Raw genomic sequence first — 17,161 nt, 5'->3', positions numbered from 1 at the left:
GGCAGATCACTGGGCCAGCAGGTGGACAGCCGGCTCTAGCTGAGCCACCCTCCGCAGTTGGCTTGAAACCTTGTAAACCTTATAACGTAGCGTTGGCTCATCAAGGGGTTCTTGTTTTGTGTTTGACTCAAGCTCCGTCTGGCATATTTTCAGCTCTAGCTGTGCTCATTTCATCAACAAAATGAGAATGGATGGAGAAATCTGATCCCTATAAATGTAAGGTAAAGTTATGAAGTATCAAATCTTTTATGAGCTAAGCCAAGCTAAAATAGCTAACCTGTGTTAACTAAGAACAGGAGCAGGCACCTCCAAGTTTGCTCGTTGCAGGCCTGTGCCGTCCAGTGGGGACTTCAGGCTGAATCTTCAAAAAACCTACAGTACCTGACACACAAGGTTTGTCCTGTTCATTTCATAAGTCTCAGATCGATCCCTTTAATGGTGCAAACCCAAGACAGCAACGCCTACACACAAGTGTTCATTTTGTTGACGAAGACTATGACGAAAAATATTCGTCAACGAACCTTTTTCACAGAGGAAAACTAAATAAAAACTAAATAAAAAGTCAGATATGATGACGAAGATCCCCGTGACCCCGCAAGGGATAAAGCGGGTATAGATAATGGATGGATGGATGGATGATGACGAAGACTATGACGAAATATAACTGACACTTTAGTCAACAAATAAATGGATTTTGAGTAACAGAAAGTAGAAGACGGTGAGTTCAGAGTTATGTGGTTATCAAGAATATTATACTTAAGCTTGAAAGAATGTAATATGCATTGCATATCATTCAGGGAGAATTCATATCTTTTTCAGGGAGCATGCATATTTTTCAAGGAGAGCAGGCCTTATGCTTATTTTATGTTGGATTATCTTTTGTGGAAAAGCCATGGTCATGTGTTTGACATTCAGAATAAAATAAAATACATGTTTCATATTACAACTGTGTCTCTATTGCATATTCAAATCTTAATACTATTAAATAACAGATTGCTGGATACTTCCAATGACTATTTGGTCTACTAAGACCCCGTCCACACGTAGCCGGGTATTTTTAAAAACGAATATTTCCCCCCTCCGTTTATAAAAAAATTTGCATCCACACATAACCGAAGATCTGCGTTTTTCGACCACATTCATAAGCATTCTAACCTGTAGATCATCTGCGGCTCCCGGGAAGCTGCACCTCCGCGGCTCCGCTGGCACCGTAGGGTGCGCGTCGCCGCGCACCCTACGGTGTAGCCTCTGTGTCGGTGTAACGCAGTAAGCGGTGGTCAAGACCAGAGACCATTTATTTAATAAATAGCTTGGAGAACAGATGCTGGATCATCTGTAGTTCTGTAGTAAACAAAAGGCGCACGTCAGAGCAGATTTGTTGTTGTTTTGGCGCATAACGTGACGTTCGAAAACGCAAAACTCCGGTTGTGTGTGTCTACACGCATCTACATAAACTGACTTTTCAAAAATCTTCACTTTGCCCGGAGTTTTTTTAAACCTTCGTTTATTTGCGTTTTCGTGTGGATGACAGGTCCAAACGTAGGAAAATATCTCCGGTTTAGCAGATATCCGCAGATATCCGGCTACGTGTGGACGGGGTCTAAGACTAAAAGACTAAGACTAGACTAAGACTCTTATGATATTTAGTCGACTAAAACTAGACTACCGGTAAGACTAAAAGATTTCAGATGACTAAAATCTGACTAAAACTAAATGGTGTGTTATTCAAAAGACTAAGACTAAATCAGAATTTGCTGTCAAAATGAACACTGCTACACGCTGCCCTAAACTGAAGATGTGAGTCTTTCATATGAAGTCCACGATGTCTTCATATACGAGCGATATCGTCAGTGGATACAGAGTGAAATGAGTTGCTAACATAAGGTGCTGTAACACACCTTTCTATTAGGAATGTACGTTTTAACAAAACCTCCTTAATGGATTAATGTTAACCTTGATAAACTATAAATAATGTTGTGTTCAACTTTAGATTTTACTCTAGAATATTGTACATTGTAAGAACGTTGTAAGCTACTTTCATATGGAGGACCAAAACTGACATAATTAAAAATGGGAAGGATCCTGCTCCTTCCTGTTTATTAACCAATAGTAGAGGAGCTGGACCAGGAAGGCCAGCCCTCCTCATTTGTATAAGGCAGAAATGTTTAAGGGTAAAGTAAAAAGAGTAGACAAGGGAATGTAAAAAAAAAAAAAGGAATGCATAAGGAAAATGAAAAACAAAATATTAGGGGTGTCAAATTAGCGCGTTAAGTGCGATTAATTACAGGCATTATTATTATTAATAATAACAATAATAATAACAATAATGGCTTGGTTTTGTATAGCGCCCTTCAAGACACCCAGAGCTTTACAGAGACCATTATTCATTCATACACATTCTCACCGGTGGTGGTAGCTACGTTTTGTAGCAACTCGGACATAAGTCCAACGCTGCTTTCCCTGGAGACCAAAAGTGCAACACGTCCCTTGATAGAAGTAAGCAAATATTCCTTCAAATGAAATCGAAATTAATATTTCACATGAAAATAAAGTCCTTTGTGCTGCTTTAATATCATTATCTGTTCAGGTGCTTCAGTTTATCCATAAATGCTTGGCTCTTAAGTCAAAATAACAGGCAATTATGCACCGATACAGTGGATACAGATGTGACCAGCTGCAGATGACCTCATGGTGCACAGAGCTACAATTAGATGTCATCTCCGCAGTGACCACAGGAGCACAGCGGGAACGGCACATTAGCTTTAATTCCATACTGGATGGAGACTTCGGATCATGAGTTTTATCTCCTTCTCCTTCCCAAAAGAATTTCCTCAGCTCTTTCTTTTCCCATGCCATGCTCTTCTTTATCCACATTTGATGCAAGGATACAGGGCAGGGTTTGTTTGATTCATTCATTTTCGAGAGCGAAGTGAAATCACATTTACAATTTGAAATTGTAATGCTGTCTGTTCGGCTTTGGTGCCTTTGGTTTAAAGCAATGTCAGTCTGGTGAAAAGAAACCTTGAGAGGTAGCCTATGAATACTGTATGCAAAGATTTGACTTGTTAGGGCCCGAGCACCTTCAGTGCGAAGGCCCTATTGTATCTGTAGGAATTATTTGTATTTTTTTTATTATTAGGGCCCGAGCACCTTCAGTGCGAAGGCCCTATTGTATCTGTAGGAATTTTTTTTCTTTTTTCTTCTGACGAAAGGAGGGCCTTTTTGCCCCCCTAAACGTGCCCAAAAAGTCACCAAATTTTGCATGCAAGTCAGGCCTGGCGAAAAATTTGATATTTAATGGTTTACATTAATGGGCGTGGCAAAATGGCTCAACAGCGCCCCCCGGAAAACTTTGTGCCTCAAGCCCCACAATACGGTTTGACGTACATCCACGAAAATTGCTACACACCTGTATCAGTGCACAACTTAAAGAAAAGTCTCTTGGCGACATGGCCGAAACCGAACAGGAAGTCAGCCATTTTGAATTAATCGTGTCACTTTGGCGCAATTTATGCCATTCCTTCGGCAGTTAATACGGCCCGAACCGTAACGTGCCCCCAAGTGTGTTATACATCAAAATGTGCGTCTCCATCCTGCAACAACACGCATTACTTTTCTCTTTCAAAAGCGTTACCGTGGCGACGCTAGACGCCAAAAAGCGCGCCCCCCTTCATCTGATTGGTCCATATTTGATAGTTCCCCAAAAGTCACCAAATTTTGTATGCAAGGCAGGCCTGGCGATAAATTTGATATTTCATGGTTTGTATTAATGGGCGTGGCAAAATGGCTCAACAGCGCCCCCCGGAAAACTTTGTGCCTCAAGCCCCACAATACGGTTTGACGTACATGCACGAAAATCGGTACACACCTGTATCATGGCACAACTTAAAGATAAGTCTCTTGGCGCCATGGCCAAAAACCGAACAGGAAGTCGGCCATTTTGAATTAATTGTGTAATTTTGGCGCAATTTATGCCATTCTTTCGTTAATTAATACGGCCCGAACCGTAACGTGCACCCAGGTGTGTTATACATCAAAATGTGCGTCTCCATCCTGCGACTACGCGCATTACTTTTCTCTTTCAAAAGTGTTACCGTGGCGACGCTAGACGCCAAAAAGCGTGCCCCCCTTCATCTGATTGGTCCATATTTGATAGTTCTCCAAAAGTCGCCAAATTTTGCATGCAAGCCAGGCCTGGCGATAAATGTGATATTTCATGGTTTGCATTAATGGGCGTGGCAAGATGGCTCAACAGCGCCCCCTAGAATACTTTTCTCTGCCATAACTTTTGAATGGTTTGACATAAAGAGTTGTGGGTGGTGTCATGGGACTCGGTATTGAGTCCTTGACCTTCATTGGCCTGAATTAGCCCCGCCCCTTCTTCTGATTGGGTGTCCCTTTTTTCTGCTATATCTTTTGAATGGTTTGACATAGGAAGTCGTGGGTGGTGTCGTTTCTGATATGCTTATGGGGGCGGTGGCCGTGAATGCGAGGGCCCGTTCATCGCTGCTTGCAGCTTTAATTATTAGGGCCCGAGCACTTGCAGTGCGAAGGCCCTATTGTAATTGCAGGAATTATTCTTCTTCTTCTTCTTATTGTTCTGACAAAAGGAAGGCCTTTTTGCCCCCCTAAACGTGCCCAAAAAGTCACCAAATTTTGCATGCAAGTCAGGCCTGGCGAAAAATTTTATATTTAAGGGTTTGCATTAATGGGCGTGGTAAAATGGCTCAACAGCGCCCCCTTGAAAACTTTGTGCCTCAAGCCCCACAATGCGGTTTGTCGTACATGCACGAAAATCGGTACACACCTGTATCATGGGGCAACTTAAAGAAAAGTCTCTGGGCGTCATGTCGAGAAACTGAACAGGAAGTCGGCCATTTTGAATTAATCGTGTCACTTTGGCGCAATTTATGCCATTCCTTCGGCAGTTAATACGGCCCGAACCATAACGTGCCCCCAAGTGTGTTATACATCAAAATGTGCGTCTTCATCCTGCGACAACACGCATTACTTTTCTCTTTCAAAAGCGTTACCGTGGCGACGCAAGACGCCAAAAAGCGCGCCCACCCTTCATCTGGTTGGTTCAGACCGAACAAACTTTGCGCCTCAAGCCCCAGAATACGGTGTGACGTACATGAACGAAAATCGGTACACACCTGTATCATGTCGCAACTTAAAGAAAAGTCTCTTGGCGCCATGGCCGAAACCGAACAGGAAGTCGGCCATTTTGAACATTCTGAATTAATCACGTAATTTTGGAGCAATATATGCCATTCCTTCGAGAATTAATACGGCCCGAACCGTATCGTGAACCCAGATGTGTTATACGTACAAATGTGCGTCTCCATCCTGCGACTACACGCATTACTTTTCTCTTTCAAAAGTGTTACCGTGGCGACGCTGGACGCCAAAAAGCGTGCCCCCCCTTCATCTGATTGGTCCATATTTGATAGTTCCCCAAAAGGCACCAAAATTGGCATGCAAGCCAGGCCTGGCGATAAATTTGATATTTCATGGTTTGCATTAATGGGCGTGGCAAAATGGCTCAACAGCGCCCCCCGGAAAACTTTGTGCCTCAAGCCCTACAATACGGTTTGACGTACATGCACGAAAATCGCTACACACCTGTATCATGGCACAACTTAAAGAAAAGTCTCTTGGAGCCATGGCCGAAACCGAACAGGAAGTCGGCCATTTTGAAATCTGATTGGTCCATATTTGATAGTTCTCCAAAAGTCACCAAATTTGGCATGCAAGACAGACTTGGCGATAAATTTGATATTTCATGGTTTGCATTAATGGGCGTGGCCTAACGGCTCAACAGCGCCCCCTAGAATACTTTTCTCTGCCATAACTTTTGAATGGTTTGACATAGGAAGTTGTGGGTGGTGTCATGGGACTCTGTATGGAGTCTTTGAGCTTCGTTGGCCTTAATTAGCCCCGCCCCTTCTTCTGATTGGTTGTCCCGATTTTCTGCTATAACTTTTGAATGGTTTGACATAGAGTCGTGTCTGGTGTCATCAGATTCTGTATGGAGTCCTTGACCTTCATTGGCTTGAATTAGCCCCGCCCCTTCTTCTGATTGGTTGTCCCTTTTTTCTGCTATAACTTTTTAATGGTTTGACATAGGAAGTCGTGGGTGGTGTCATGGGACTCTGTAATGAGTTCTTAAGCTTCATTGGCCTGAATTAGCCCCGCCCCTTCTTCTGATTGGTTGTCCCTTTTTTCTGCTATAACTTTTGAATGGTTTGACATAGGAAGTCGTGGGTGGTGTCATCAGATTCTTTATGGAGTCCTTGACCTTCATTGGCTTGAATTAGCCCCGCCCCTTCTTCTGATTGGTTGTCCCTTTTTTCTGCTATAACTTTTTAATGGTTTGACATAGGAAGTCGTGGGTGGTGTCATGGGACTCTGTAATGAGTTCCTAAGCTTCATTGGCCTGAATTAGCCCCGCCCCTTCTTCTGATTGGTTGTCCCTTTTTTCTGCTATAACTTTTGAATGGTTTGACATAGGAAGTCGTGGGTGGTGTCATTTCTGATATGCTTATGGGGGGCGGTGGCCGTGAGTGCGAGGGCCCGTTCATCGCTGCTTGCAGCTTTAATTATTATTATTATTCTTATTATTTTTCTGACGAAAGGAGGGCCTTTTTGCCCCCCTAAACGTGCCCAAAAAGTCACCAAATTTTGCACCCAAGCCAGGCCTGGCGAAAAATTTGATATTTAATGGTTTGCATTAATGGGCGTGGCAAAATGGCTCAACAGCGCCCCCTTGAAAACTTTGTGCCTCAAGCCCCACGATACGGTTTGACGTACATGCACGAAAATCGGTACACGCCTGTATCATGACGTAACTTAAAGAAAAGTCTCTTGGCGTCATGCCCGAAACCGAACAGGATGTTGGCCATTTTGAATTAGTCGTGTCATTTTGGCGAAATTTATGCCATTATGGCAGTTAATACGGCCCGAACCGTAACGAGCACCCAGGTGTGTTATACATCAAAATGTGCGACTCCATCCTCCGACACCACGCATTACTTTTCTCTCTCAAAAGCGTTACCGTGGCGACGCTAGACGCCAAAAAGCGCGCCCACCCTTCATCTGATTGGTTCAGACAGAAAAAACTTTGCGCCTCAAGCCCCATAATACGGTTTGACGTACATGAACGAAAGTCGGTACACACCTGTATCATGTTGCAACTTACAGAAAAGTCTCTTGGCACCATGGTCGAAACCGAACAGGAAGTCGGCCATTTTGAACATTCTGAATGAATCACGTAATTTTGGAGCAATATATGCCATTCCTTCGAGAATTAATACGGCCCGAACCGTATCATGAACCCAGATGTGTTATACATCAAAATGTGCGTCTCTATCCTGCGACTACGCGCATTACTTTTCTCTTTCAAAAGTATTACCGTGGCGACGCTAGACGCCAACAAGCCTGCCCCCCCTTCATCTGATTGGTCCATATTTGATAGTTCCCCAAAAGGCACCAAATTTGGCATGCAAGCAGGGCCTGGCGATAAATTTGATATTTCATGGTTTGCATTAATGGGCGTGGCAAAATGGCTCAACAGCGCCCCCCGGAAAACTTTGTGCCTCAAGCCCCACGATACGGTTTGACGTACATGCACGAAAATCGCTACACACCTGTATCATGGCACAACTTCAAGAAAAGTCTCTTGGAGCCATGGCCGAAACCGAACAGGAAGTCGGCCATTTTGAATTAATTGTGTAATTTTGGCGCAATTTATGCCATTCCTTCGGCAATTAATACGGCCCGAACCGTAATGTGCACCCAGGTGTGTTATACATCAAAATGTGCGTCTCCATCCTGGGACTACACGCATTACTTTTCTCTTTCAAAAGTGTTACCGTGGCAACGCTAGACGCCAAAAGGCGCGCCCCCCCTTCATCTGATTGGTCCATATTTGATAGTTCTCCAAAAGTAATCAAATTTTGCATGCAAGTCAGACTTGGCGATACATTTGATATTTAATGGTTTGCATTAATGGGCGTGGCCTAACGGCTCAACAGCGCCCCCTAGAATACTTTTCTCTGCCATAACTTTTGAATGGTTTGACATAGGAAGTTGTGGGTGGTGTCATGGGACTCAGTAATGAGTCCTTAAGCTTCGTTGGCCTTAATTAGCCCCGCCCCTTCTTCTGATTGGTTGTCCCTTTTTTCTGCTATAACTTTTTAATGGTTTGACTCCCGCTTCCTGATTCAAACGTCTGCCGGCCCTGCCCCCCGACCAATCAGTGGCGAGTATAGGGTGATGACGGCCCCGCCCCCCGACCAATCAGTGGCGAGTAGGGTGATGACGGCCCCGCCCCCCGACCAATCAGCTGTTGTAATGTGGTGACGTTAGAAATAGTCCCGTGCTCAGCCCGGTTAGAACCTCGGTAGAATGGTTACAGAAAAAGTAATAATAAAATAGTAGTGTTTTACTAATATTTATACCTTACAAATATTTAAAAAATTAGGAAAAAAAAGTTCCAGACATTATATCGCTATCTTGGTCTCTCCTATGCCAGTAAGTCAAAGTGAGGTATCAGCTGAGATATAGCTCAACCAGATCATTGCGATCTTTGGTGCCGGTGGTGGGGAGTTCGAGCCTGGCAGGATGCTGAAATTTTTGTAAGCAAATTTTGTGTTTTTTTTACATCAAGATGTGCGTCTCTTTCCTGCGACGACGCACATTACTTTTCTCTTTCAAAAGTGTTACCGTGGCGACGCTAGACGTGAAAAAGCGCTCGTCCCCTTCCTCTGATTGGTCCATATTTGATAGTTCTCCAAAAGTCACCAAATTTTGCATGCAAGCCAGGCCTGGTGATACATTTGATATTTAATGGTTTGCATTAATGGGCGCGGCTTAACGGCTCAACAGCGCCCCCTAGAATACTTTTCTCTGCCATAACTTTTGAATGGTTTGACATAGGAAGTTGTGGGTGGTGTCATGGGACTCTGTAATGAGTCCTTGACCTTCATTGGCCTGAACCAGCCCCGCCCCTTCCTCTGATTGGTTGTTCCTTTTTTCTGCTATAACTTTTGCATGGGTTGACATAGAGAGTCGTGGGTGGTGTCATTTCTGATATGCTTATGGGGGGCGGTGGACGTGAGTGCGAGGGCCCGTTCATCGCTGCTTGCAGCTTTAATTACTGTTGGATCTGCAAACATGTACTTTCAGCTTTCTGCACCTTATTTGCAAATCAAGGCTGAGTATTTAAAGAAAATGAACTGTAGAAATGAAACATGCTGCAACAAAGTGTTTCTATTCAGCTCGCAAAGTTCCCAGAAACGATGTCAAATATTGTTTTAGTCAACAGAAGCACACAGAAATCTATGAAATATATGCAGGAACATTTTCGTGCAAAATTATGAACAACTCCTTGCAGAATTTCAAATCAGTAATAAACACAATTTCTATGTTCAATATTAGCAGCGAGTGAAGCTCTAACAAGAGACCCCCCGTTGTGTTTTACCTGACTGAATAAGTTGGGAAAAGATTCAGTACACGCAGTTATTTATCTTAATCCTGTCCTAACGACAAGAGAAAGGATTTCAATTACTTTAAACATAGTTCTGTGTGCGGCTCCGCGGCCAAGAGCAATATCTCCACAAGAGAGGTCACACAGGCGTATTTCTTTCCACATGGGTTTGGCTATTTGGTGCTGTGTTTTTAGCCCTCTGTTTGTTTAGCTCCCCCGGAGAGGCTTCTTCCTGTCATGCTGTCAGCGAGGCAGGAGGACATCTTTGTGGCGATGTGCAACAGGTCACAAGCTCAGACGTGCAGTCACAGATACGGAGTGAAATAACATCCCTTAATCCCCAATATCCAAGCTGGACAAATTGTGTCTGGACCCTTTCCAGGCTGAGTTTCGCTGCTTCTTTCCAAACACCGGAGAGGCAGAAGACGTTCGCGGCCAGGTCTCAGACTCAGAAAACATTTCCTCTCCTCGCCCTCTGACCAGGGAAAATGGCACATTAAAAGTGTACACACATCTGTTTGTGCTCTTTTATGTCTGTCTGTTTGTCTCACGGCGCAGAGGACTCCACAAGATGGAAAGTGATCCCCCCAAGCGTCCTGTTCCTAAGGCCAAGAATGATGAGCGGCGAGAGAAACCCCATGCAACCAACCAAAAACATCCTCCATCCAGCTGATGAGCCCCAAGCCTCCTTCTGCAGTTCATTAGAAGAGGAAGTTCGTATGGAGCGCATGCTGCCTGCTTAGATTGGGACTTATCTTGACGTGCCTCGGGGGGGGGTCATGCAGCCGCAAAGCAGCGAGAGTCGCCGGGCCAGAAGTGGATGCACACCCTGGGATGAAAGTTCATGAACTGTCCACATTAAAATCAAAGATGAGCTTTTCTCCTCCACCACAAGAAAAAAAGTGGAAGCACTCACACACTCACAGTTTTTAACAGTCCAGAACTAAAAAGCTTCCTACCGGAGGTTTTCATTATTTCCTGACTGCATGCAAACTGTTCAGGCACCCTTTAAGAATAAATACATTTTTAAAAATAAATAAAAAAACTAAACAACCTATGGTTAGAAAAGCCAGTTCACTCAAGGACGTGCACTGACATTTAGCTCCAGGCAGTGGGCGGCCTTTGAAAGTGTGTCTTTTGCTTCTGCGCCCCTTAATGTCGACAACTAGACACACCAAAGAATCCTCCGTTGTGACACACATTACATTTCAAGAATCACACATAGTTTTCATCATCTCCCAGGCTCTCCAAATGTCGTAAGTGGCACTGACATAAACAGCTCATTATAATGAGACTGGAACATTGACATATTTTAAGCTGCTCGCAGCAAGAATGTTGGCGTATTGATTAAAATCATTATTGTGATATTAAACAGAAAAATTACCTGCTAAACTCATGTTATATGATAATTTTTCAAAGTGAATGTTGCTTTTGGATGAGTTTACATGGTATGGGGAATGCATATCTTCAGAACTTGAAATGTTTGAATTTCATGTTCCTCAATGATCACGCACTCAGAGCTCAGGGAGGCCTCTGCGAAAAAGGTGGTCACTGCCTATGACTTTCATTTAAAAAAATCTCAGAATTATGTGAAATGCATTGTTCCACCAAGTGGGTCTCCTCCAAGTGGAGGACTTCAAGTAGCTTTGGGTCCTGTTCCCGGGAGAGGGAAGAGTGGAGCAGGAGACTGACAGGTGGAAACGTGCGGCATCGGCCTGTCGAAGTGACGGAGGGGCTGAGCCAAAAGGTAAAGCTCTCGATTTACCAGTCAGCCTACGTTCCCACCCTCACCTATGGTCATGAGCTCTGGGTAGTGACCGAAGGAACAAGAGAGGGGGGCCTCAGACTAGAGCCGCTGCTCTGGATCCAGAGGAGTCAGATGAGGAGGCTCAGCGATCTGGTCGGGATCCCTCCTGGGTAGGGCTGGGCGATATATCGAGATTTTAATATATATCGATATATTTTCAAACGCGATATGGTACGAGACAATATCGTTTATATCGATAAAAAAAAATATATGATTTTGATATAGCTTATTTTGTGACAAATTGACTTGAATGTTTTATTTGAGATTTGCACAAATTTTTTGTTATTTGCACAACTGTCAACCTCAGTGGAAAAGTCTGCCTGCTACTGTCTACATTGTATTAATTGCACAGTGTATTTTAATTTAATTGTTATGCAGGAAAGGGATATTTGTATTATTTTATTCAAGAAGCATTTTTATTCTATATATGCAGGCAGTTTATTTTTATTTCATTTGTTTTATACATTTTGATATTGTGCAGACCTCTGTTAATAAAGGTACCTGTGTGACATTTGGCACGAGGCTTTGTATTAAAACTGTAGACTGTTTTTTTAAGGGTTTGCCTCAGAAAAAAATTAAGCTAACAGAGATGCTATGCTATAATGCTTTGGGGGAAACCCCAATTAAGGCACAGAAAAAATATCGATATATATCGAGTATCACCATTCAGCTAGAAAATATCAAGATATGACTTTTGGTCCATATCACCCAGCCCTACTCCTGGGCGCCTCCCTGCTGAGGTTTCCAGGACACGTCCCACTGGGAGGAGACCCAAGGGAACTATTTCTCTCAGCTGGCCTGGGAACGCCTTAAGATCCTCCCCAGATTAGCTGGACGAAGTGGCTGAGGAGAGGGAAGCCTGGACCTCCCTGCTTAGGTCGCTGCCCCCACGACCCCACCCTGGATAAGCAATAGAAGATGGATGGATGGAAGGACATTGTTCCAACATAAGAATCATCTGCAAGTAGAGCAGATTGAACACCCACTGGCAATTTATCAACAACTGGTCATCGCCACAAAGTCAGCCCAAGTTGGAGTTCCTGATGCAAAAAGAAGTCTCCAGGAACCCCAGATTTTCATCACAGCATCTGCAACTGTAACATCTTACAGGTGCTGGTGTCAAAGGAAATGCTCATCTATATTTGATTGCCTGGAAATCATTATCATACTAAACCGATCTTTATTCTTCAAAAAAGAGCGGTAAGGATTATCACAAAATCAAGTTATAGAGAACCATCAAATGAACTATTTATTAAATTAAGGGCATTTAAATTCATGGATTTAGTGGAATACAAAATAGCATTGATAATGTACAAAGTGTTCAACAGATTGTTACCTAGTAAAATTGTAAGCATGTTTAAAATAAGAGTAAGTAGATATGAGCTTCGAGGGAAACGTATGATTGAAAAACCAAAGTCTAGGACTAAAATTAAAGATCAATGTATTACTGTAAGGGGTGTAATTAAATATATGGAATGCACTTGATGAAAAATTGAAGATGTGCCAGTCGATTCATGCATTCAAACGTTTGTTTAAGTATAATGTGTTTGAAAAATATGAGGGATCCAGTAGATGATACTATTACGGAATTATGGTAGGGATTGTGTAAACAATATGATTTATTTTTTTGTACTATGATTTGTATGTTTGATCTGAATAAGTTGATCATGTGAGAAGGGTAGGCGTAAATAAGCAATAGCTTCAGCCTATTCCTTTTCGGTTAGGTCTCTCTTTTGTTTTATGTGAACTAATGCTTTCAGTTGGTGTCTACATTAAGAATGACCTGACCGAAATAAATATATCTTCATTCATTCATTCATTCATTCATTCATCATCCAAGCATAAAAAAAGGGTTATATTTACAGTGACGTCACTTTTGAGCCCTAAATTCTTAAAATGGCTGTAATTCCTAAACTGTAAATGCAATATTTTTGTGAAACCTCTTTAAATTAAAGGTGAGATTGTACACGTTGATCACGTCTTGTTTTATATGCAAAATCCTAAAATCTGTCACTGTCCAAATGCTTCTGGACCTAACAAAGCGCATACGTCTTCACGTGACTGCAAGGTTTATGTTTGGCAAAGAAAAAGCAGAGAAGCAGAAAAACAAAAAACGGTATGCCATCCGTTACCGCTCCCCATCCCACTGATGCGAGTTCACTCAGAACATGCGCACCTCTCTGAACCACTGAAATGAAACAGCTGCACGACACACCTCCCACATGTTTTGTTGCAAGCTCTATTTATAAATTGAGACCTGAGAAAACAAAAATAAATCCGGGCGTTTAATTCACATCATTTCGTTTCTTTGGACTATATAATTGTTTCACCTCCTTCTCTGCAGATGCTGTGTTTGAACAACTGGATTTCATCACAGGCATGCAGTGATTCTGCCAGCAGCCTCAGACAGGAACCTCCACTAAATGTCAGCGCAGCAGGTTCAATCCTGGCTGAGGCTCAGCCAACACACTCATCAAACACGCATCCTCTTCAAAATCTATGTCTTTGATGCATTATATCTTCTTGAATGCATTTAAAGTAGCTTCTTTTTTTTTCCATTTTGGTGGGGGGGATTATATTCGACTTATTACACAAAGCTCCATCCAAGTAATTCAACCGTCATTTCCAGACTTGCTGCAAGTGTTGACAGTGAAATCTGACAGATTGGTATTTATAAGGCACGTAGGTTTGTTTGAGTAAAGTCTTTCCATCATGCTGAAGCTCTTTACAAAAGGCTGCACCTCTCAATCATCCGTGTTTGTTCGTCTTGGCTGTGGGTTTAAGCTCAGCTGTGGACTATGGGACAATTACAGCAGCAGTGCTGCACGAGGATCATTTGGGGGAATGTAAGGTGTTTATCACTCCAGCTCATTACAATCTGACAGTCCGCAGGTCAAGCTTTTACAGAAAATGCCCACCTGCACAAAGCAGGGATATTTGCCGGAGAGAATGAGCGTGATTTTCTAATAAAAAAAACATTAAAAGTGCTGCAAAGGAGATAAGCCTGAAATTGTGGCGGCTTGTGTTGAAAGCCTTGTCCCACAGTGTGCAGGTGGAATTTACATGTATTAAATCTGGAAAAAACAAGTGAGATTCATAGCTGACAGTAACATGGAAACCTATTCACTCCCCCTCTGGTTGTTTCCTCTCTCTCTCTCTCTCCCTCTCTCTCCATCACAGAGACAGCAGTGCTTGTTCGCGGTTGTTCATGTGTGGCAGCAGAGCTGGATGGAAAGCATATTGCTCCATCAATCACGTCCCATTCTTCTCAGCCGCACGCTCGGCTCCAACGCTCCCCGAGACGGAGGCCATACACCCAATTGTGTAAAAATGCAAAGATGACAAATACGCCTCCAAACGCATCCCAGCTACACGTTGTGTCACCCCCTGTAGCACAGCGGTGACCTGATCTCGTTCAGATGATGATCCTCCCCCGTCCAGGTCTCTCGACTAACACCGTGTTGACACTCTCTTACTACACAGAGTGCAGAGTGTCTTCTGCGTTCAAACGAAAGCTCCTTCTCCCCCGTGTTATGCCGGTAGATCAAATGAAAAGACAGAGTGAGAAGAAGGAGGAAGATGTCGGTTTTCATCAATGACTGGTTGATGTATTCAGGAATCTCTGTCTTTTAAGTCTTTGTTTCAGCAAAAAAAAGAAAAAAAAAGACTGAAGCACAGGGAACACTAGCAGGGCAAACAGAGAGAGACTCCCTCCTTTCTTTTTCCCTGGCATCAGTTGTAGCCCCTGGGCAACACATATGTCCCCTATTTGTACTCCTGAAAGCACTGACTTGGAAGCCACGGCCGAGTGCGAGTGGTGGGACACTTACTCGTTTTTCTCCAGAGCCAGGAGCAGCTGCTCGCCGTCCGCCTCGACCGAGAGCTGCAGCGACGCCGGGTGACTCTGAAGAGACGGCAAAAAACGAGAAGGGATGAGACGCGTTCACTCTGGAGACAAGACACTCCAGCACTTTCAATGCAGAAATATGGCCCTAGGTGTTGAGTTAGCATGACTTCAATGTAGGAAAATAAATCAACTGGGTTCTGTGTTTGCATCCTTGTGGGTTGAGGTACACTCCATTCCTTATCCCACTGAAACTTCTACTGAGCCACCAAGAGCTGTGGGAAAACATGCAGGGAGACTATATTCAACTGATGAGCGCAGTTGGAAATCATTATGAAGCTACTCTGTGTATTAGAACAAGGGCTGAGGGGGATTAGCTTTATGTTTCTATTCCATTTGACATTAATCCCTCAGAAAGTCATGAGCATTCGCAGCTCTGAGTCACAGGGATCACGTGCCTCGCCTCTGTGAGATTCAGATGAGGTGGCACCTTATATATATCACTTGTGTCAGTCATGCTGTTCGACAGACGCTTTAGCACATGCAGGCACGGCCACACACACACACACACACACCCACACACACACGCGCACATCCTCCCATGCGTTACACTCCCACTTAAGAAGCACAAAAAAGAAATGTCAAGCATTCTCCGTATCGCCGGGCAACCGTAAACACACACATACACACGAACGCGTTAGACACATGTAGTTCAATCTGGGTCACGGCTCTGGGTTAAGTCATTCATCGCCCCTCATGGAGAAGAATGTCGAGTGGATCATAAGAGGATCTGGAAGCGGAACACTTCAGGTCTCAGGCAGTATCGTTGCAAGCCTTTCACGCTCTGCGATTTTGCGCCCCGCTGAGGTTTTCCATATGATAAGACTGTAAAAACGTTAACAAGCTCCACCATTTTTAACTGAGGACCGAATACAGGCTAATTCGGTTTATAAGGGAGTTACATATCCAAATAAGTACTCAGGGTCACCTGTGTTTTGTTTTTTAGTGTGACAGACTTAACTTCCGAAGAGACCTCAGAGCATCTGGTCTGTTTGGTTAAACCATAACAAAGGAACTGAGTCGATAACACCACCTGAAAGCTAGGGCTGCTTTTCTTTTTTCTTTTATTTAATCTTCTTGGCAGCCATGTGTTTTTATTTATACAGTCTGGAGCCCAGATTTGAAACATTTCCCTAATGTTCCAATGGGTCGTGTTTTGTTTACTTCCTTGTGGAGATGCTGCACAGCTGCCTGCAGCTGAAATATGAACTGGACCTACAGAAAGCACGACTTCTGCTGATGCATCCACGTTCTCGTGGTCCAACCCAGTCATTTGACTGTTGCTGACGTGGGCAGAATTCACTAAATCAAGGCCGTGACATGCCAGGCCGTTTAAGCATAAGAAGAAATTCATTCTTGAATGATTTTGACTTCAGTTTGCATTCAATTTAGTAAAAACAAAGAGCATTTATTAAATCCATAAGTAATGCTAGCTGCGGCCGTACAGTTTCCCAGCTAATGCTCAACAAAACTCAATTAGATGTTGTACAGTTGCAAGTTAAGGTGCACACAATCACAATTTAAATACTTGTGCTATCGTGAACCTTACTTTGAAAGACTTTATATAAATATATATATATATATATATATATATATATATATATATATAGCTATATAACGTAGCAAATGTTTAAATATTTCTGAAAAAGATTCTCATTTTGACTTTAAAGCAGCTTCTTTAAAGCAACGATTTTAACTGCATTCTGTTGTAGTTGCTGAAAGTGAAATGTGTTCCAGTTTGTTCTTCACACGGGATTTGAATTGCTCAACTTTTAAGGGCCTCCTTTGCCCAATTTTTCGATTTCAAAATACACAAAATGTTTTAAGTGGGCGAGAGGTCTGGACTGCAGACACATTGATTCAACACCAAGAGCCTACTTCTGCAGAGACGTACAGAATGTGCTTCTGCACAAAACTGAATGAAACATAGAAGTATTTTTTGACACTGTCAGGAAGGCAG

At 43.1% G+C, this 17,161-nt stretch overlaps 2 protein-coding genes across 2 annotated transcripts in view; both read right to left on the bottom strand.

The window, feature by feature from the left end:
- The window catches only part of dhx32a (DEAH (Asp-Glu-Ala-His) box polypeptide 32a), a 141,239-nt gene that overhangs the window by 93,875 nt on the left and 30,203 nt on the right, over positions 1-17,161 (bottom strand). The gene's annotated exons all lie outside the window — the stretch shown is intronic.
- LOC133418885 (disintegrin and metalloproteinase domain-containing protein 12-like) overlaps positions 1-17,161 on the bottom strand; it is a 112,983-nt gene that overhangs the window by 78,261 nt on the left and 17,561 nt on the right. The window contains exon 3 of the mRNA XM_061707765.1: positions 15,128-15,201. Within this exon, the coding sequence (XP_061563749.1) occupies positions 15,128-15,201 (74 nt within the window). The remainder of the gene's footprint in view (positions 1-15,127; positions 15,202-17,161) is intronic.

This window comes from Cololabis saira, chromosome 19 (assembly GCF_033807715.1).
Source record: "Cololabis saira isolate AMF1-May2022 chromosome 19, fColSai1.1, whole genome shotgun sequence".
Classification (NCBI taxonomy): Eukaryota; Metazoa; Chordata; class Actinopteri; order Beloniformes; family Belonidae; genus Cololabis; species Cololabis saira.
This window is presented reverse-complemented; position numbering and strand designations above follow the sequence as displayed.